This window comes from Stylophora pistillata, chromosome 9 (assembly GCF_964205215.1).
Source record: "Stylophora pistillata chromosome 9, jaStyPist1.2, whole genome shotgun sequence".
Lineage (NCBI taxonomy): Eukaryota > Metazoa > Cnidaria > Anthozoa > Scleractinia > Pocilloporidae > Stylophora > Stylophora pistillata.
The window spans coordinates 4,592,701-4,613,232 of NC_142527.1; the positions used below are offsets into that span (position 1 = coordinate 4,592,701).

The 20,532-nt window shown below is 38.1% G+C and overlaps 2 protein-coding genes across 6 annotated transcripts in view; one reads left to right on the forward strand and one right to left on the reverse strand.

Annotated features, from left to right (window-relative positions):
- The window catches only part of LOC111338148 (acylglycerol kinase, mitochondrial), a 12,958-nt gene extending 6,307 nt beyond the window's left edge, over positions 1-6,651 (reverse strand). For 2 of the 3 annotated variants that reach the window (XR_015991868.1, XM_088733820.1), the window contains exons 1-7: positions 6,493-6,651; positions 5,883-5,922; positions 5,479-5,555; positions 4,359-4,437; positions 4,181-4,276; positions 3,396-3,428; positions 3,159-3,256 (exon numbers count right to left, since the gene is read on the reverse strand). Coding sequence is in view for 2 of the 3 variants with exons in the window: in XM_088733820.1 (XP_088589946.1) it covers positions 3,159-3,256; positions 3,396-3,428; positions 4,181-4,276; positions 4,359-4,437; positions 5,479-5,555; positions 5,883-5,922; positions 6,493-6,602 (533 nt within the window). In the remaining variant the exon portion in view is untranslated. The remainder of the gene's footprint in view (positions 1-3,158; positions 3,257-3,395; positions 3,429-4,180; positions 4,277-4,358; positions 4,438-5,478; positions 5,556-5,882; positions 5,923-6,492) is intronic. The other variant, XM_088733821.1, reaches the window with a different exon arrangement.
- A 3,756-nt stretch (positions 6,652-10,407) lies between these two features.
- LOC111338160 (uncharacterized) lies at positions 10,408-20,532 on the forward strand. 3 transcript variants are annotated; one of them, XM_022944588.2, is made up of 7 exons: positions 10,408-10,655; positions 10,785-10,821; positions 14,033-14,069; positions 14,321-14,392; positions 15,799-15,974; positions 16,522-16,566; positions 16,665-20,532. In XM_022944588.2, exons 1-7 carry the CDS (start codon positions 10,553-10,555, stop codon positions 16,945-16,947), a joined length of 753 nt encoding a protein of 250 aa, XP_022800323.1. In that variant the 5' UTR covers positions 10,408-10,552; the 3' UTR covers positions 16,948-20,532. The 3 variants fall into 3 exon arrangements, with proteins under 3 accessions (XP_022800323.1, XP_022800322.1, XP_022800324.1); XM_022944587.2 differs by having other exon boundaries at positions 10,413-10,655; positions 10,782-10,821; XM_022944589.2 differs by having other exon boundaries at positions 10,417-10,655; positions 10,782-10,821; positions 15,817-15,974.

Consider the following 20,532-nt stretch of genomic DNA (forward strand, 5'->3'; position numbering starts at 1 on the left):
CACACTTAAGACAAAAAATGACCATCAATAAATTATCTTTAATTTGAGACCTCAACTACAGCAAACAGTGAAATATATAGTGAAAAAGACCTAGTAGAAGTAGGCATCAAATTGAAAATCTCCATTCAATTCTGTGATCGCCTTATATATTGTGACAATAAAAAGGCAAAAAAACTATTAACATGGCTCAGAACTCAACAGAAATTGAACAGGTCCCTAAATATCATTATAAATTTGAAATACATTGCCATGAGTGGTAAGTTCAGGATATAAAAACAAGTTGAAGTCAAATGTTTGTTGCTTGATCATTTTGAATTTCGCGCACTCGTGACGAATTACACGTCCCCAACATGATTTGGGAAACACTCCAAACAAAGTCTCTTCTCACAGCTCTGGCAAGCCATCATTGTAAACTTTGTCCTTTTCCGTTTAAGACATCGCTTGCAACGGCCTCTGCTGGAATTTATCGGCCAGTGTCCACCCTCAACTTGCCCAGAACAAACACTTCTTTGCCGACTCGAAAAGTCTGCGATCAGGTCTTTCGCAAGTTCGATTCGAAACGCTAGTTGCGTTCTTGAGGGGTGATTAACCCTTTGAATGCCAAGGACGTATATATACGTCCTAAAATAGGACCCTCAGATACCGAGGACGTATATATACGTCCTCTGACAAGCATTTTGTTTCTTTTCTCGGTCGTTCAAGGTTTTTATCCGTGGTTGTTTCAAAGGACCTGGGAACAATTTGAGAATCCGCTGACCACAGAATTTTGCACTGTGGCACAACATAACACCCAGAAGGCTTTGTTTATTTTCGCGGCAAATCCTTGCCAAATCCAACATGGCGGCCAGCACACGTCGAATGACAGCTGAGGAAGTTTTGGTAGAAGTTTTCGCTGATAGAGACTCTGATATGAGGAAACGAAAGGCGATATGAGGCGAAAGGTGATATGAGGCGACGAAAGTGATGGAGATGTTTCAGAGTACAATGAAAGTATTTCGAGCTCGGAGGATGAAGATGAAAGCGGGGAAGAAGTCGAAGAGATCGACGAACTCGAAAGCGAGAATGAAAATAACGAAGATAGTGAAAGTGAGGAGGACAATGTCGCAGCTAAAAAGAGTTATACAATGCCAAAGGGCTCAAATTGTTGAGTAAAATTATTTTATGAAAAATCCAATATGGCCGCTGGTTGCGAGGCATGCACCTGGGTTGGCATTCAAAGGGTTAATGGCTTTCTTTTCGAGGATGAAGGCATTAACTATGCTCAGATCCATGACAAACCAAAAAAGATAACGCCACCATTTCTTTGATTTTTTTCCAAGCGAGTAGTAGCCACGCAGTTGATCGTGAAGATCGACTCCCCCCATGCTCGCATTGTAGCTTTTGACGACAGGGACGCTCGGCACTTGAATAATCGTTCCATCTCGTTGTTTTCTGTTAACAGTTTCGTTTCCAATAGGATTACTTTGCGTGCTTAAAAAATGAACGATCTTTTTGTCCTTCCACGCGGTTGCGACAACGTTCTCGTTTCGCCGATGAATAGACTCTCCCCGCTTCAAACGCTTCACAATTGGACTCTTCGCGGCAAGATCTTTGGGGAAATCTTTTCTGTTCGCTCGTGCCGTTGCGCAACAGTATATGCCGTCTTTCAGGAGATCCTCGGCAAGCTTAATAGTCGAAAAGAAATTATCAAAGAAAACATGATGATTTTTTCCGACAAAGTTGCGGGTCAGATCGTGAACAACACGATAACCAAGATTTTGTTCCGTCGCGCCATCTTGTTTCTTTCCAGTATAAACTTGGAAATCGCAAACATACCCGCTTGACACTTCCGCACAAACCCACACTTTAATGCCACGCTTTACAGGCTTCATTGGTAAATATTGTTTCATGCCAAGACGTCCTTTAAATTTAACCATGGCTTCGTCCACGGACAAATTTCTCCCCGGTCGTAGTTTCTCTTTACAATTTTCAACAACGCAGTCCAGTACGGGGCGAACTTTGAACAACTTGTCGTGTCTCGGATCTTCTCGCGGAACTTGTCTTGCATTGTTATTCAAATGAAAGTACTGAGACAATTTATCAAAGCGATTTCTGGACATGACTTTTTGTACAGATGGAACACCGATGAGTGGATCACTGTTCCAGTAGAGGTGATTTGCTGGCAGCTGTTTGATGCCAAACAACACGTGTACTCCGAGGAACGCTTTCATCTCTTCAAGTGTCGTTTCACGCCATTTAGGGTCAGGTTTTGCAGCAATGCACTCTTGTGCAAATCGATTAGTTTCACTGACGATATGTTCAATCAAGTCCTCTGGGAACATTAAATAGAAAAAGTCAATCGCAGTTCCATCCTCTGCGACTCCCCAGGTCGGACCAGTGGCGGCGGTGAACGGTGAGACTTCGACCGGATTGTTGTTGTCATTCCACTGATCGTCGTCGTCTTCTTCTTCGCTCTCGGACGAGTCTGATAACTCTTCAGTCGCAACAGAAGGTACTGAAACGTCTGACTCCGATTCTTCTTCTCTCGGTCGAAAAACAGCAGCTTGTGCTTCTTCGTCAAACCCCAGGAATTCTTCGTTTGCGCTTTCGCTCTCACTCTCAGTAGCCATTTTCACTCTACTCACTTCAACTCAAATTTTCAGCGTGACACTAAGTCACAACCTATAGTGATTTGCATATTGAAAAAGAACTAAAACTCTCTGCTATTGGCTAAGACAAAGTTCAACCACCTAGCAACCAAGTAAAAGCGTTTTTTATTGGTCAAAGCACAAGCACTCCACAGAGTGCAAATACGCACTATCGGGAATGTGATGCAGTCACGTAAGAGTGCAGATACGCACTATCGGGGCTTAAAGGGATGACCCATATCCAACAAGTGCGAGTGGAATAATTGTTTTATTAAAAAAAAACGCCCCCAACATATTAGACAAAATAATCTTCTCGACTTTATTTTGTAAGAAGAAACCAGATGTTACAATGTACAGATATTAGATTATGGTATATTGGCTCATAAACCATAATGGCTAAGCCAATAAAAAGTCTTGAATTGCATTATCCAATGATCTAGTTTTTAATAATACAAAATATAACAAGTGCTGGGACAATGACAACACTAACAACTGCATGCAAATTAAGCATTAGAGCCATCAATTCCTTACCTAGCTTCCATAACATTTTTATTTGCAAAGATCCCGTTACAGAGAGAATTATGAGCCCCAAGGGGAATAACTCCAATGGGAATCTTAGAAATTTCTTCCTAGAAGTAACACATAATTAGATAAATAAGCACAAGGTCAAGTTTTACAAACAAAAAAATTTGAAGAAGACAAAGTTACCATTTTGATGGTTTATATCTTATTGATTAAAGACCGTGCATACTTGGTTTGACAACTTACCTGATCACTTCTTCTAAGCAGCCCAGTCACAACCTTAAGCAATAAAAACAAAATTATTGGACAGAAAAAAAAAATTGCATTACACGAAGTAAGCTATGTTCTAATTCAAACCTCTCTTTCTCATAGAATTATATCTTTCTCAAGTGTAACCTCCAATCAGGCATTCTTTCTGCTTTTCTACAGTAGATTAATCAAGTCTGCAATTCTGCATTTAAGCCCAGTGGTTAATCCAGCTACAGCTTATACCTAGTTTCAGTAGTAATTACTGCTTCCCCTAGAAGGGAGTCAGTCTATCGCAGCCCTCCCCTCCCTCCCCACAACATTTCCTTGGGCTTCCCCAACAGTTCACCAGTACCAATATGTACTCCTGGGTGGAGAAAGACACTTTAAGAATAATTGTCTTACCCAAAAACACATCTTCTCATATCACTAGCAGTACCAATAAGATGTAAATCCTATCTTCTGATTGCCTACCTGAGCAGGCAAGTTGGGCCCATCTTACTTGCTCAGTATTGCCTGCTTTGGTCTTGTGCAAGAAAGAAATTTGCTTAGAGTGAGCTTATAGGAAAGTTTGTAATTTTTGAACAGGGCTGGCAACGGAGTCACTAAAAACGGTACAAGACAATCATATAATGTCCCACCAGGTCTCAAACCCCAAACCTTTTGACTTAAAGAGTCCAGCTCATTAACTGTTAGGACACCTGATCTCCCTGTGACTTTGTAGAGTAGGTATCCAATATTTCATGTAGGTAAACAAAAAAGCATCATTAAGTTGATTAGCTGACCTCAAGTAGTGTGCCATCTCCTCCGGCAACAATAATGCCATCTGTTTTAGGATCAATGTATTGCATCAGGGTTTTAATTTGTCCTTCGTAATCTGTCTGAAAGACAAAACCACGAATAGTATGAAAACTGACCTCTTTCCAAAGGTTCAAAATATTGAAATGTGTGAAAATCTGTTACCTTAACAATGGTAACGTCGAGCCCTGCTATATGAAGAATTGGTTCTGCATTTTTCTTCAACAAAGTCTCTGCACTGCTACTGAAAGGAATCAATCACATTTTAATGGAGTGTCAGTAGTATTAATTATAAGACAAGCTGCTTAATATTCATAATATCTTTTCAGAGCAGGTGTTCATGTAATACTTTTATGTGAACCAATATTGGCTAGCATCATTTTAAGCATTCCCCCTGTAATTAGCAGTTGCTTCCCCTTAATCATAATAATTTTCATTCCTATTAAGCAGCTGTTTTCATCCTTTACTATGTCCTGACAGCCTGTTTGCATTGTCTTCCTCCTGCACTGACTGGAAAATCTTTCACAAAATTTGTAATCAATGTTTCTCTCGCAAAGTCAAAGTAAGTCATATTTTAGAACGAGTTTTTGAAAATTAAGTGGTCAATTATAGCATTACAGTAAAAACCCACATACAAGAACATGTGGATTAAGAACACCCAGGCTGAAATTTGCTAAAAAAGGAGCATACATATAAGAACACATTCAGCCTGAAAATTGAAAATTGTTCTTATATATAAAAACTCTTCCTTTTCCAGTATAATAGAACAAACAGTGTCTGTAGCTTACTGTGGTATTGCACTAAGACCTCTGTATAAATGCTAGTAACTTCACTTGCTGTGTATAGCAAATGTACAACAACTGTATTTGGAATTAAAAGTCTTATAATTACAATTATGAGTCATGTATTTCATTATAGTTAGTAAATCCCTTACATTTTTTTAGAAGTAAAAAATTAAGAACACTTGAGAACACTTTCAGGCTGATTTCACCTAAAATACCCGATATATAAGAACCCAATCAGCCTGAACCCCGAAAATGGGTGTTCTTGTAGGCAGGTTTTTACTGTAAGTGGAATTTTCAATCATTTTTTATAATACATCTATTCTACAAAACTTGTTTTAAGTGGTCAACCTACATTAAGCTGTCATCTTTCATTCCCCCTGGTGACTGTTTAATACAGGTTCAACCATCTTTCAATCAATAATTTTGATTTCTTATGAAAATGAAACCTAATGCCTGTCACTTCTGCTTTATTCTGTACACTTAAGATCTACAACAAATACCTTCCAGACGCTGGATTGAAAACCAAGGTCAGTCTCCTGGGTTTTCTTAATGATGGCAATGTTTGGTCACCAAAAGCCTGTGAAAAAAGAAGAAAACACAAGAAGTTGATGACATTTTCAGAAAATAGTTTTCTTGAAAACAATGACTTCCTGGTGAGAGAGTTAGAAATCAGGTCCATGAGAAGTTTCTATCACAATGCTTCTCAACATGGGCTATCAATAAAAACAAAATGAAAAAACACTGATATAACCATTTAATGTATTTATATCAATATTTAAAGAATATTGGAAAATTGATTTTGTCATATCCCACACCTGAGATAAGACAGCCTCAAGATGGTCTAGAACACTGATTAAATTCCTCTAATTTTTATCAACAAACAAACTCTGAAGATTTCATCTACCTTTGCTTCATGGCATAGTTCTCTCCTTATCATGTACTCTCTATTAAAAAAAAAATAAGAGTTAAGCATGATAAATGAGCCCTCTTTTCTCCCCAAAAATAACCATACCCCACTCCTTGATCTTCAAAAGTATTCTCAAAACCAAGAAGAGTCTATCTTCCAGCATGAACCCTTCACAGTCTGACATCAGTATGCATATTCTCCATACTGTTCTCTATACATTTCCTATGGTACTCCCAACGAGAATTTTTTTCCACAATCAAGAGCTTGTTCAAATGGTGGTAATTTCCCAAATTCAGAAGTGATATTGTCAGGAGAAGTTACATGCTGGTAATTCTTAAGGGTTCGTTGTTGTTTAATTTCAAAAATACCGGAGTCTAGGCGAGGTAGTCAAGAAAAAAGAAAACAACAACAACAACAGCAATAACAAAACAAAAAACAACAGTAATTAAGACAAATGACATCAAATTCGTGGAAAACCTTCGGAAAATCCTGCGTTTCTACGGGCAGGCCAAGACTTAATGATCTCCTGTTGAAATAGTGATACACGTATGTACAAAAACATTGATAATATTTTTTTTCTTATTTTTAAGCTGGTAAAAAATCTTGCCTGTACTTATTAGCTCCATAATTCATCAACCATCCAGCAAAAAGGGCAACAGCAATTGATTTTTTCCTGTGTTTTCGTATTGTGTAAAACCAGGGCTTTCCGTCCGCCATGATGAAAATTATGCCTCTTCTCCAGGTCCTGTCGACTTTGGGAGACAACCTGCTTCAAATATGCGTTCCATTGTGTCTATAGGGTTCTTGGTCGATGTGGCTCGTTGGTACTGTAAATTTAGTAGAAGAGGATATTCGTAAGAGAATAAATGAAAAATACTTTCTTGAATCTTTTCCTAAAAATGTTAGCATGTTGTAATAAGGAGATTTTTTTAGATAGCGACAAGTCCAGCTTTAATGAGAGGAATATTTAAGACTGATTTTCCTTTTTACTTAGGAAAGCTTGAAACTACGCCAGTTTTCTTGCACTCAGTAATTAAAAGACATCATAGCGCCAACTACTTTTAGTTTTATTTTCTTAACTTCTCTCTCCACCAGATGGGTAGTTTTCTCTCAAGGCGTTGTCAGGGTTTTGTGTTATTGTTATAAGCTTTTTTTCCAGGATGCGACCGACATAGTTGAAGGCACCGAGGCGTCACTGTAATTCTAACCGGTAACATCAAATGTATTCTATACATTTACTAAGCCGACCGTCTTGACCACCTTTTTTTTTCCTTTGACCTTACCGCTAGTGGTGGGTAATCTCTTAAAATGAAAAAGCACCTTTTTTGCATACTACTCACATCAAAATCTCTCGGTAACTTTATTACTTAAGCCTTCGAAAGCAAACATTACTTTCCCTAAAGCAAGAATTATTTGTGCCTGTACATGCACATGTATTACCCTGCAAACTTTTCCAACCTTAACTGTACAGAATTCAGTCCCCTAACATCAGTATCCAGTTTCCTTCGAAAGTGTCCTGGTAGCTTCCAGATAGGCCTTCATCACCCGTATACACGCGCAAAGGGTGATTCACACGCGAGAATAGGCAGAATAGGCTTGGTGCATTTGTGACCTCGTCTTGCGTATGACACACCCTTCGAGCTTGCCACGGCTCGGAAATTAAATGGCAACAAAAAATAAGTGAAAAAAATACGCCTGTCGTGCAGATTATGTCGATTTCAGCATCACGTGAAGAAAGCGAACCCATTCCTTGTAAGAAAAAAAAATGGCATGTCCGTGTTTTGGCAAATTTTAACTGATGACCTTTCACTAAAAAAAAATATCATTTATGTAATTCTGTACTTCTATACTTTCAAGTTAAACTCGTTTGTGAACGCGTATATTGTCGCATACAGCAGTCCTTTATAAAGAAGGTCAACAAATCTGAAAATAGCGGGAAGATGTAAACAATCAAATGGAATATTGCGAAACCTCCGTTTCTTATTTTCCCGCTGTGAACAGCACGCTTTCTAGAATTTCTGTTTGAGGTTGGAGCAGCGGATCCGGAGCCGCAAAAATTGGGAGCGAGGAAATGTAATAGAGTAGACTGAGGCTTCTCGCGGCTTCTCATGGACTTCTTATGGCTCTGTCGCTTAGATTCAATATTTTCCTTCAACGGGACTTGAACGGTTAAAGAAAAACAAACAAATCTGCATGAGGCACGAACTGATCACGGCCGAGTATTGTAATACTGCTAGAATTTTTTCATTTCACAAGTCTTATATGGGTCCTATACTGTGAGGTCTAAAACCGTTACCAGTAAAACGGCCAAGAAAATTTACCCGCTATGGGCGTAACAATTGACAGATTTTAACCGTTAGTGTTAACAAAAGTTAAGCGTCAAAGTTGTTTCCTTTCTAGAATGTCATTTTGGGTTAACCGTTAGCCGTAAAATGGCCAAAATTTTAACCGTGCTTTAGCCATTACACCATAGCGACCCTCATATGTCAACGATGCATTCTTGTATTACCTTGGATTCTACACACACGCTTAGGGAAATGAAACACTGGCTTATATCAACGACGTACAAAAATCAGAGAGGAGTTTTTTTAGCACACCGTTTATTCACTGAATTTTCTCTAGCCTTCAAAACACTTGGATTGACCAGTTAGTAGCAAAGGAAATGAATAGAAAATACTATAGAGAATTTGGACACTGACACTAGAGTGTATGAAGAGAGTGAAGAAGCTTAATAGAAACTTAATCATCGGAAAGATAAAAAAATTGACCTTGACCCGGGAGGAAAGTAATTCCATCTCTCGCAAATTACATGCATTCTCCTTTCTAATTGTTCGCAAATGTCTCATGCTGGTTCTTATGAATTTTTGTGAACGTGACAGCTTACATGTTTTTCGCAAAGTATTCTGGGGGATGAATGAAACACGAGCATACTTACTGTAGGTCAGAAATGTCACTTGTGGTTACCTTGCGGTTGTGAACATATACAGCGGTCAAAACTATGTTTTAGTTTGAACAAAGCCTCCCTAGTGTTTCGATTTACTGTTTCATCAAAAGAGTGTTTGAAGAAAATAGGGACACGCTGAGAGAAATATAAGATATTTACTACAAAATATACAAATGAGGAGCACAATTTCGCTAGAGAGGCGAATGGTATCCTGAAAAGACCGTTATTTTCGAAGTCTCGTTAACCTTTATGACGATTCTCTAAGTTCTCGTTTACAATGCCTTCCGTTTCGGAACGTCTCGAACTATCGCGTTTCTTTTGAGGGCTTCAAAACCGGGTTTTTTTTTTTCTTATATTCAAGATTATTGGTCACTGATCTCAGGTAGCCAGAGGAGATTAAGGTTTTTCTTGTGTGCGAAGAAAGTTTCTGTATGCGCGATTAAATTGTTGTTGCTGATCGATAAACCGCTAAAACGAATGTAAATGATAGACTGTTTCCCAGCTTTAACGCAACATTTAACGCAACATTTTCCTGTCATTAGAGTTGTACTGCACCAATTTAAGCAAAGGGATTGTAATGATATAAAGTTGTGTATCTAAAATTCTTTTATCATAAAAAGGAGTCTCGACGTCCCGTAATTATCACACCGTTGTATTATCATTCACCGCTTGAAATAATTTTTTAGCGTTTCAGGTTTTGAAAGAACTTGTCTAAAGAACGTTTCAGAATTGAAAATGTATGCGTAGTACGGCTTTCCTTTTTTCATAGCAACCATTAATTTACCTGGAGGATTCAAAATAGGTTTTCGTGGACATCTATCGCAAATATACAACCTGTTGTTCGCAGCCGAATGCATACCACTTCATTGGGGTTCCCTCCCCCAAAATTGAAAAGTTCACGCCGGTCGATCGAACGTGAAATACCAACCCTTCAAAGATTTAATTTTTGAACGATAGATAACGCATCACCGTTAGAATTAAAAAAAAAAAAGAAAGAAACAGCGAAAAGCGTCTATTTTTTTTTTTTTTTTTTTTTTTGGAGACGGTTTTTCAGGAGTTTGATGTTTTTCAAGCAAACTCTGTTGCTACGTAACTAGAATTCACTTCAACATCGCATATGGAGATATCTTGAAAACAAAAGACAACCCAAACCCTTCCCTATAAGAAAAAAACCACGAGAATAATATAACTTTTCTTTTTCCTCATTTGCTGTGCCGAGCACACTCGAGAGTTTCGTTAGTAAAACAGGGCGTGGGCACATAGAGTTTCGGCTTGCAAATTCAAAACTTTTATTTTCAATTCGTTCGGAAAAGGCGTCGTATTCTTGTCAAATCTTGTTGCCACAACGCAAATTTCAATGCATTTGCATAAATTGAGCTTGTTTGATAACGACCGACGACAAGAAAGGGATTTTTGTTCGTCTCAACCAATCACAGGCAGACACGCCCCTCAAAGGGCGGTGTCTTATCTTGATGAATGCGAATACTAACACGAGCTAACTTTCGCGTAGGTTGAGTGTCCAACGACCTTAATCATCAAAATTCCCCGAGACGAGTAGGCGTATGAAACGACTCTATTGGCAAAACCAAAAGTGTAACGTGAAAAAAAGTTTACCAGCCACTCCTTAGGGGACGTGACAAGTCCCCACCCCACCTCACCCTTGGGAAGTGCGGTTTATTGGCTTTGCTCGGGTGTGGTCGTATCTCGTTTAGCTACCAGAAACATGGCGTCGAGTGAAGAAGGTTCAACGCATACACGGACAATACAGAAGCGAGCGAAGAAAACACAAGATCAAGCCTGTCAGTTCGATGCATCTCTGCTAGAAGGTAAGGAAATTTGACAAATTTTCCTGGTCTTCACGCACTCGCTGTTGCTTGGATGGAATACAATGGCTTCGTGATGTGACGAGTGTTACACAAAAGTAAAATATTTTCTGCTTTTCACTTTTTCAGAAGAAAGGGGAACCTGTGAGGCTTGCAACCAAATTTCAGGGTAAGGAATGTTTTAATTGAAAGAATTGCTTTCGTAAATGAGTCAGAAAAGCCGAGTGTGAGGGACTGAGCCTTCACTCACGTTCTCTGCCCCCGCGACGCGATCGATGCCGGCGAATTTGTCGGTGCACGCACTTAAAAGGCTTTCTAGCGGTTTGAAAAGTATTCGTATTTTTTTCTTTGAGCGGTTTTCTCGCTTGATTCCCTCTCATTCAATCTAGTGAGCTAATGGCGTATTGCGATATCTCTGTTTTCTTCCAATAATTTAGCCTGCGTTACGAAAGGCCACGTTTTATTGCCGAAGTTTGCGGATATTTCTCAAACAGGAAACGCAGAATCCTTGAAATTCCGAGGCAATTTGGATTAGTTTATGCGCATCCCAACCTGTCTATTGCGATTTATCCTGATTTTCGAGTTTGAATATAACCGTTTGGAACGAAGGAATGAGATCCTATATTCCTTACGCTCTATAACTTAACTCGAATTGTGTAAACTTGATAAGTTTACAACGATCGATATTAGAACTTCCTATGAACCAGTGGGCATAATTTCTTGAGCGTAATGTTTGGTCCTGTTACGACATCGAAGACGAAAAGCAATTTTATATCATTCGTCGTTTTAACTTATAATTATTTCTACGTAAAACCCGAGCGATTGGATGTGGTGTAATCTTAATATATCACAACAGAGAACATGAACTCGTACATGTTAAAACTTCAATGTCTTTTATAGTGACTCGGAGACCTCGCGTTTATCATTTCCTGTCAAGAGCAGGAACCTTTCGTCTGATTTTCGTTTTAAAACAGGAGAAATTGTGTGCGTTTCCGAGAATAAAATATTTGGTGTTTATTCCCGATAATTTTCTTTCCTGTATACTGTAAAACTAGATCGTAAATTTATATTTGTTTTGTTGTTCTTCCCGGTTTGGAAGTCTTGAATTGGTGTAATTGATGTTCGAACTATAGAATACGGGTTCACCGTAAATAGCTTGTCCAAACCTATTCCTGATGCTTCATTGCATATGATATGATTTGTATAACTTATTGTTAAGAAAATGTGAATTAAGTAAGAAAGAGAAATCTGTGGAAAACTTCAAAAAAGGCTCTCCTTTTATAACCTGTCTTTCGTAAAATTTAAAAAAATAAATTTGAACGAAAAAAAAAATTGGAGTCTACTGCTTGTTATTTATACTAAGTAATATTTTGGATTGAAGATATCATACGAGGATCAAACGTAGTTTCTTTTTTTTGTTAATGAAATATCAGTTTGTTGTGTCCAAGCTAGTTGATTTGCCCTGGAGTAGATAATTTCAAATTGTGGTCTCGATGAATCTAAATGCTTCATTTTGAATTTTCTGTTATTTTCTCTTGAAGCCGATCAGTGATTTTGATTCGTCTTTGGCTTGGGTGTTTTGCATACTACTCCACCCAACAATCTGTGAATTATGAGCTCCACCCTTTACAACTCAGATTGAATTACACATTTTTTCATGAAGAAAATGGAACAAATATAGAGATTCTAAGAAATAGCTTCAAAATTAATTTTTGCAAGCTGTTTTTGTAGTTCTGCTGACATTGTCTCTAGACATTTCCAGTAGCATTGTTTTACAAACTTTAAAGGACAGCTTTGATGACATGTTTCAGAATTTTTGCAATTTTGTGGTCCCACAAGGAAGGTAATTAATTTCCTGTCTTCAGTTCTAGCATCATGCATTCTCATTTGTAATAAAGTGCAAACGGCTGTTGTGTTTAGATGAAAAAATGGGTTTTATGAGATTAATTTCTGAGTTGCATGTTTCCTTTTTCCTAGAAGCAGCCAACATCTAAGAAATCTCCACACTATTTCACAGCTAAGCTGTAATATAGTTGTCTCTGTCTATTTGTGATCAACTTTGAAAGAGTTCTCTCCACTATTTTCAACATAATTTTTTTTTGGTGCTTTTGAGAATCTTGTGCTGGATCTGATCCTAATTAGTGTTTCTTCAAAGTTGAGCAAAGTACATCTCCTCACATAAAGCTTCATAGATGAGCTGCAATTTAAGCAATAGCAGAAAAGAAGCCTATTTGCTATAAGTTTTCCCTTAACCTTGCCGCGTTTCAAAACGACAGTGAAAGTGGGAACCTATTTCCAATTCAGGAATTATATTAAACTATGACTACTTCACCCCCACTTAGTTTTGAGCAATTCTGCCAGAGAAAGGCTGGTATCAAAATGATTCATTACCCTCGGAAGTCTTTATCTTTTATCATTCTGTACTGTTTAAAGTATGGCCCAATTTCAATGTTTTAAGATTCTGTATAAAACAGAAAAAATAAGTCCTTTCTAAGGTTCTGGGATTGAAAGTCACAAGGACTGTAGTTTACTGCCAATAGGTTAATACCTATGTCTACTGCTTATTTCTCTCACCCCTTAAGAATGACTAAACAAAAACTCCTTACAATATAAATACATTTTTTTTAAGAATTATGGTGATGGAGAGAAAGCAAGGTATCAAAAAGGGGTTATTGCTTGATTTGATATTAAATTATCAAGGCTTAAATGGCAAGGAACTTATGGTGAGCAGTGAGGAGAAGTGATATTTAGTTTTAAGTTAGGAGTTGTCATTTAGATCTGGGTCGCAGTTGATTTGTATGGGTAACCTCTTCATACAAATACCATGGATTATAGTATTTTCTTGATACAAGATCAAATTCTCATAACTAGTCTTAAAGAAACATATGGAAGCTGGAAAGGAGAATTAGATTTCATATCAGGGGTGAAATGTTAAAACTAAACCTTGAACCACTAAAGGAGCTTTTATTTCATAAATGTATTACAGTACTTTACACTTTATCTACAGTATATCTTTTGTGAGAGTTTTTTTTTTCTCTCTCTCTTTGATGAAAGAACAAATTTTGTTTAGTTATGAAAATATTTTTACTTTCCTGCCACCAATCTCTGATGTAGCTCATTTAACTCCCGAGATTTGAATTTTAATTCTCCTCCCTAGCTGCAACACTTTTCCTTGTAATTCAGTTGTAAGAATTTGGTGTTAGTTCTAGATAACTTCTATCGGATAAGCTTGTGGATATTTGGGGGAAGTTACATGTTAATCACTTCTGGCAGCATCAAATGGGTAAGTCAAGGGTTGGGGTAGTTGAAAAATAAAATGGTAGATTAATAATAACAGTTGTGTTTTTGTTTTTGTTTGTTTGTTTGTTTTTTTTTTGTAGTTCTGCTAATTGTCTCTCTCAACCTCATGTCATCCAGGTAAGGCATGTGCATCCTTTTTTGCATGAGTCAGTCGACAGTTGTAGTAACATGTAGTGTGTAGAAATCTCCTTGAAAGTGGACTGAACGTTTTTTCTTTTTTGAGTTTGAGACATAGGACATTTTAAATATAACTCAATTTCTTGCTAAATCCTGACATAGTTACATGTCATTGCTCACATTTATATCTTTTGAATACTAAATTTGTGTTGATTGCCAGAAAATCTCAATTTTTGTTTCTCTTTCAACAGCTTGACCCAGAAGGACACATTGAACGAACAACAGTTATTCGAGTTGTTACTACAGATGATGATGAGTACAAGGTAAGTGAGAACTGACTTTTCTCTTGGATTTAAAGCTCTGAACTTGAGGAAGAGTTCCACTGTCAACTCTCTCCCAGTGACCACTCTGTAAATTTTGGCTTGGGGTTACCCTTTCCCTTAGTGGAGGTGCAGTAGCCTCATGGTTGGTGCACTCGACTCCAGATCGAGTGGTCCGGGTTCAAGCCCCGGCCAGGGACATCGTGTTACGTTCTTAGGCAAGATACTTTACTCTCGCAGTGCTTCTCTCCACCCAGGTGTATTAAATGGGCACCGGCGAATTTAATACAGGGGGTAACCCTGCGATGGACTAGCATCTCATCGGGGGGGGGGGTAGAATACTCCTAGTTGCTTCATGCTATGGAAACCGAAGTTAAGTGCCGGCCCGACAAGCCGCATGGCTCTTGAGTAGGCTTTACCTTTACCCTTTCCCTTAAACAACCACTTTGTTCATCACTCTTCATCCTTTACTCCCTGTACATCATGATCAGTATCCATTCTCTTGATACTCTTTGTTATTACAAGGAAAATTTGTTAAACAATCAACGCTTCTTAGGTTGGTTATGATTTCCTTAATTCTCATGATCATAATGAAAGATTTAGCAACAGTTCTGGAGGGAGAAATTAGATACTGGTCACTCTTAGAAGCCAAAGGGTTAGGGAGTTAAAGGCTGGGTTAATTGGTGTCTACCTTTATATGGGGATCTAGAAGTGAAACAGAAGAGTGCATATTTACATTTTACATTTTTTTACATTTATGTAACGCAGACTTCTATATGGATATATTCAGTCGCGCTTAACAGTATCGTAAGGTTGAGATCAGATGTCAGCATTTTTATCAGGCGCCTCTGGCAGCCGCTTCAGTCCATCCCACCCTGGGGAGGACATCCACCACACAGTAATCTCGTGCATGGGAAATTTACGTCTCTTACCCCTAACCCTGCAGGAGACGGGACCTACGGCTTTCCGTCTTATCCGAGAAGACGAAGCAATGTGAGTGAAGTGTCTTGCTTAAGGACACAACGTCATGCCCCAGCCAGGACTTGAACCCGGGCCAACCGACTCAGAGTCCAGCACACTGACCACTGGACTACTCACACCTCCTATGTTACCTCTTAAAGCTAAGAGGACTGCCTTCATTGATTACAGGGTTCGACACTAACTTTTCAACTTACTAGCCAAGTGGCTGGTGACATCGTAGATACTACAACAATGTCAGTTTGTTTACTAGCCAAACTGGTCAGTGGAAACTGAAAACCACTAGCCAAAACTGAATTTCTACTAGTCTGTGGCTAGCAGGCTACCGTTAGTGTTGAGCCCTGGATTATAAGTTAAAGGATTTCCTCAATTACAAGGAGTTGCAACTATATTATAGCCATGTGTCAGATTCTTAAGTGGATTCATTGCAGCGTGCTCTTTGTAATAAGGTTACAGAAGCTTCTCCAGGAAGATATGGAGGAAGATGTAATGGCACTGATAACGCGCCAACAGTCATTGTGTCTCCAGGGGATCATCTAAAAGAATATATGATAGCAGATGAATATGATGACAGAACACACTCTCCTCCTCCAGTTCTTTTTGATGAGTGAGTCTGCGTTTTCTTGTGTTGCTGTCATTGTTACCTTTGGTGATAACTGTATTGTAGGGAAATAAAATCCTACCTAGCTCCAGTCGAAGAGCACCAGACTGCTGTGCTAGAGTTCAAGGGATCAAGCTCTAGACTGAACCAACGGATCTTAAAAAAACTGAAGAGATTGTGCTGCCTTTGCTTTCAATTGATATCTGCAAATAGTTGGAGATTCTAGTCTTCTGAGATAAGGACAATAAGCCGTAGGCCCACGGCTGTGGTCTAGCAGCGCCCGGTGGCCCCTTGCGCCTTACTTTTGCTCTTGGGCAACTCAGGAATCTTAGTTTTTTCATATAAAGCATATGCAGGGCACCCTGGATTTCACAGTTTCAGTGCACTGGGCTCCCTTTAATTTTTCTTAGAGCACAGCCTTGCCTAGGCCCCCCCTCCCCCTGCTTAGTGTTTTAAACTGCATTAGAGCATATTAAAATGGAGTAGGCACATGCACTGTACAAAATATTGAATGCATCATTATTATGAACAGTTTCAAATTCTTTTCATCCAGGACTGAACCAAACGTAAGCAGTGCAAGGGAGACTCGCAAAGCTGAGTAAGTACAAAACAAATAATCGTTTATTTTTCTTTCACCTGTTTGCCTCTTGTGTTTAAATTGACCTTAAAGTTGACCATCACTTTATCGTTTTGTAGTAAAACAGATCATATGAAAAGGAGAAGAATCCACAAATGTGATTATGAAGGATGCTCCAAAGTTTACACCAAAAGCTCACATCTCAAGGCTCATAGGCGCACCCACACCGGAGAGAAACCTTACAAATGTTCATGGGAAGGTTGCGCATGGCGCTTTGCTCGCTCAGATGAACTTACAAGACACTACAGAAAACATACTGGTGCAAAGCCATTTAAATGTGCGCACTGTGATAGGTGCTTTTCAAGATCAGATCACTTGTCACTTCACATGAAGCGCCACTAAATTAGTGTGCAAAAAGGCTCTGCAGGGAATGACATTTTACCAGTGAACACTGCCAAGAAAGCCAGCCTATTTTGTAGAATGGAGCCTTTTCTTCCTGGAGCCACAAGGAAGAAGGATGCTGTTGATACATCCAGTTTTTAGTTGTTCTTTTGTCACTGTGTACAGCTGGAGCAACACATGTCAAATTTGTAAATATAGAATTCTATCCTCTGTGATACTAAGTGCTTCCTGTAGATGTGGAACCCTGTGGCATCAAGAGAATGGTTACAAAGCTGAAGCAGTGGTGGATTCCTACTTCAGTTGTGTAAACCTGCAATTCATGCTAGTATGGCTGTGTTATTATTGCCATAAATTTGCCATGATGATAGCAAGCTGAAGGTTATCCTGCAACAGAGTTATCTCGTGACATGTTGTATCACTTCATTTGGCTATATATTGGAGCATTTGGAAAGTCCTCTACACCTATCCAGAATTCAAGCTAAATGTCATCTTTAAAATGGATGGATGGAGTGGCACATTGTTACTACACTTCAGTATGTTTTTATTGTGGATTGAAGCTCTTCAAAAGCCCTCTGCACTTTTCAAGTTTTCTCTACTGTTTGTCTTAAAGGTTAACGGTGCATTCTTTCCTGCAAAGAAATCTTTAGAGTCTACGCTGTATACATTGGTAAAGTATTCTAATGAATTTGTTTTTCTGATCAATCCTAGCAACTAGGACAACCTTAAGTATTGGTGCCAATTAATTATATTTAGTGGAAGCAATGTCACCACGGAAAAATTATGTAGAAAACATCTCTTCACAAAGATAACTTAAGGGTTCATACTCCTCGTGATGTTAGCAAAATGTACATAGTAATTATTATGAAATTTTAAATTATAAGTTTAGTTATCAGTGTAACTATTTTTTTGTTATGCGTAAGTCTGTGTTGAATTGATAGTTTTCAACCTATTTTAGTTTTAAACTTTTTTGATGAAAAGTTTAACTTCAATAACTTTTCGAGGCATAATATGGTACTTTGAAACCCTCTTGCAAAGATAATTGGACAGTGGTGTTTCATTTATGGAATAATTCAAAGAATGTGTGTTTTTATAATACTGTACTCACTCACACACACCCCAGGTTGATATAGAACTTTGTAGCATGAAAATTTTGAGGGTTTTAATTTTGCAGATATTGCAAATAGTCTTCTCTCTTCAAAAGACCAAAAAAAAATTTCTGCAGAAAAATCCCACAAAAATTTACAACCTTCAGTCAATTAAAAAACTAATTGAATACTTTACATGAATCAATTATCATTATCCATAAGCTGTATTTGGGCAGGTCTACTCACCATGCTCATCTTAAAACCGTTTTGGAGTTGGGGAGGGGAAGCAAATATCACTCGAAATCATTCCTTGTCAGTGTTAAGCATTTGAAGAGAAAACTGCTAAGGTAGTTCCTAGCATAAATTATGGTCATTTTAAATCAATTAAATGTAATTTGTTCCTGTAATAGTAATTATTTCCCACCATCTCCTACATGCAAAGTACACTCCAGCAAAGTTTTCATGCTACAAGAGAGTTGACTGGGCAGGTTTGCTTGTTTCCTTTTAGGGATTTGTGAATATGAATGATTGTACATACATACAACTTACAGCAGTGATATGTAAAGAAGTGGAATCTTGGGAAAACTTTTGAATTATCATCTTCAATCAGTTGTTATGTTTGAGAAGTATCAGCAAGTTTGCATTAGTTTGGGCAAGGAAAGAACAGGGGGTGGTGATAGTAGAATGTCTGTCTTTCTGTGTGGTTAGTAAAGGTAGCTTAGAGGTTTCTCCTTCTTCAGTGGTTTAGTAGGTTGGTCAATGCTGTCCTTCAACTCCCAGAAGTGATTAACATGTAACTTCTCCCTATAATATCCATACATTAATATATACTAAAACAGTGGATAGCACTGAAGGTGCACTCTGATTGGCTAGTCAAACCTCTGAATATCCTTTGCTATTTACCTCCAAGCAACTCGGGGAAAAAATGGCATCCCAGTTTGCACCCGTGACAAGCGAGGAAATAACTCAAATTAATTTTTGATGGTGTATATTATCTCACTGTTTTAGTATATACTAAAACAACTATTCACCAAAGTGGAGGTGGTTAGCAGTGGATATTTACCTCGCCACTTTGTGGCTCAGTAAATATCCGCCACTAACCACCTCCACTTCGGTGAATAGTTGTTAATTATCCAGCAAACAGCCAGAGAGGATACTCGAACTCATCAGATAGAAGTTGTTACCTTGATTAAACACCAAATTCTTATGATCAACTTACAAGGAAACATGCAGCTGCTAGAGGGAAGAATTCAAAATCAGATCTCAGGAGTTAAAGGGTTAAGGGAATGAGATTTCATTCATACTTTGTGTTTTGAAGTTGAAAATGCAACTTTTTCTAAACTGCAATAACTTCACTGCAGCTGTACTTTGATGTGCACAGAGGCCAAGAGGCTTCCACTGGAACAGGTGCAAAAACCCTTCAGTAATCAACTTCATTGTACTTCAAAATTACTTGGAAAGGAAATGAAAGTCATTCAGCATTCTGAGCACAAATAAATGCATTTAATTTTCAATTCGGCTCTATGATTCCCACTGGCTGCTTTGCACCAGTGTGTTTTTGATTGTTCTGTCTGGCTGTTTTGATAGGGTTTGCATGCCTTTGGGTTTTTTGTGTTATGATATTCCATCAAAATGTTTACTATGGCTTATTTTATCTATGATTAGACTTATGATATGGGCTTTATGATTTACAACTAACCTTTCTTGACCCTGTCATTCACAAGATCTGAATATCAGCTATCCATATTGTTGGTGACACATTTTATAGATTTGAGCTTTGAGAGTTTGCTATTAATTTGTGCAAAATCCCCCAGAAGTTGATAATGTCCTCCCTTTCTCAATATCTTTCTACATGAGAGTGTGTTGATTTTGTAAGGAGATATTCATTTTTGATCTCTTGTGAGAGTGAAAAGGGTTGGAAAATGTTTATGAAGGGGTTTCCGAGACAGGTGCTTTTTGCATAAGTTCGCTATTTCAGAGAAACATTTATGGTGTGATTTTGAGCCATTATACAATTATTGCTGGTGTTGTGAGTTATGATAAGAATCTCGGTTAACTCTGTGATTCATTAAGTCAGATCCTACTTCTGTACTGTGTGAATTATCCACCCATACCAAAGCAAATTTTTCTTTTTTTCATGTACCAAACTGTTTATAGAGTACAAATTATTGTACATTAAAGACTGAAAATGTGTAGAAGTCAAGAAATTTTGAATAATGTTTTGTTCAACAATCTTGGCACCATCCAATACTTTTTTTGTGTGAAGTGCTGCATGGTTGCCTTAAAGAGCATAGGTAAATTTGTACAGTGCTTACACTTGGCTTAGCTTTGGAGGTAGAAATTACTGTTATTAGAAGTTTATTAGACCATGCACTCTGTGAGTGTTTTTCGGTTTATATCCATTTGCGTCAGATTCTTTTTCAGCTGATGAGTGCCTGGTGCAATTCATCTGCTTATTCTAATTTAATTCAATGAAAAATAGAAGTTGGATTGAAGCAAA

What these genes read in the sequence shown, in the direction of transcription:
- LOC111338160 (XM_022944587.2), top strand. Translation starts at nt 10,553, where the DNA reads ATGGCGTCGAGTGAAGAAGGTTCAACGCATACACGGACAATACAGAAG. An exon ending in CTCAACCTCATGTCATCCAG is followed by an intron (nt 14,070 to 14,320) that starts GTAAGGCATGTG and finishes CTCTTTCAACAG; the next exon opens with CTTGACCCAGAAGGACACAT. An exon ending in AGGGAGACTCGCAAAGCTGA is followed by an intron (nt 16,567 to 16,664) that starts GTAAGTACAAAA and finishes ATCGTTTTGTAG; the next exon opens with TAAAACAGATCATATGAAAA.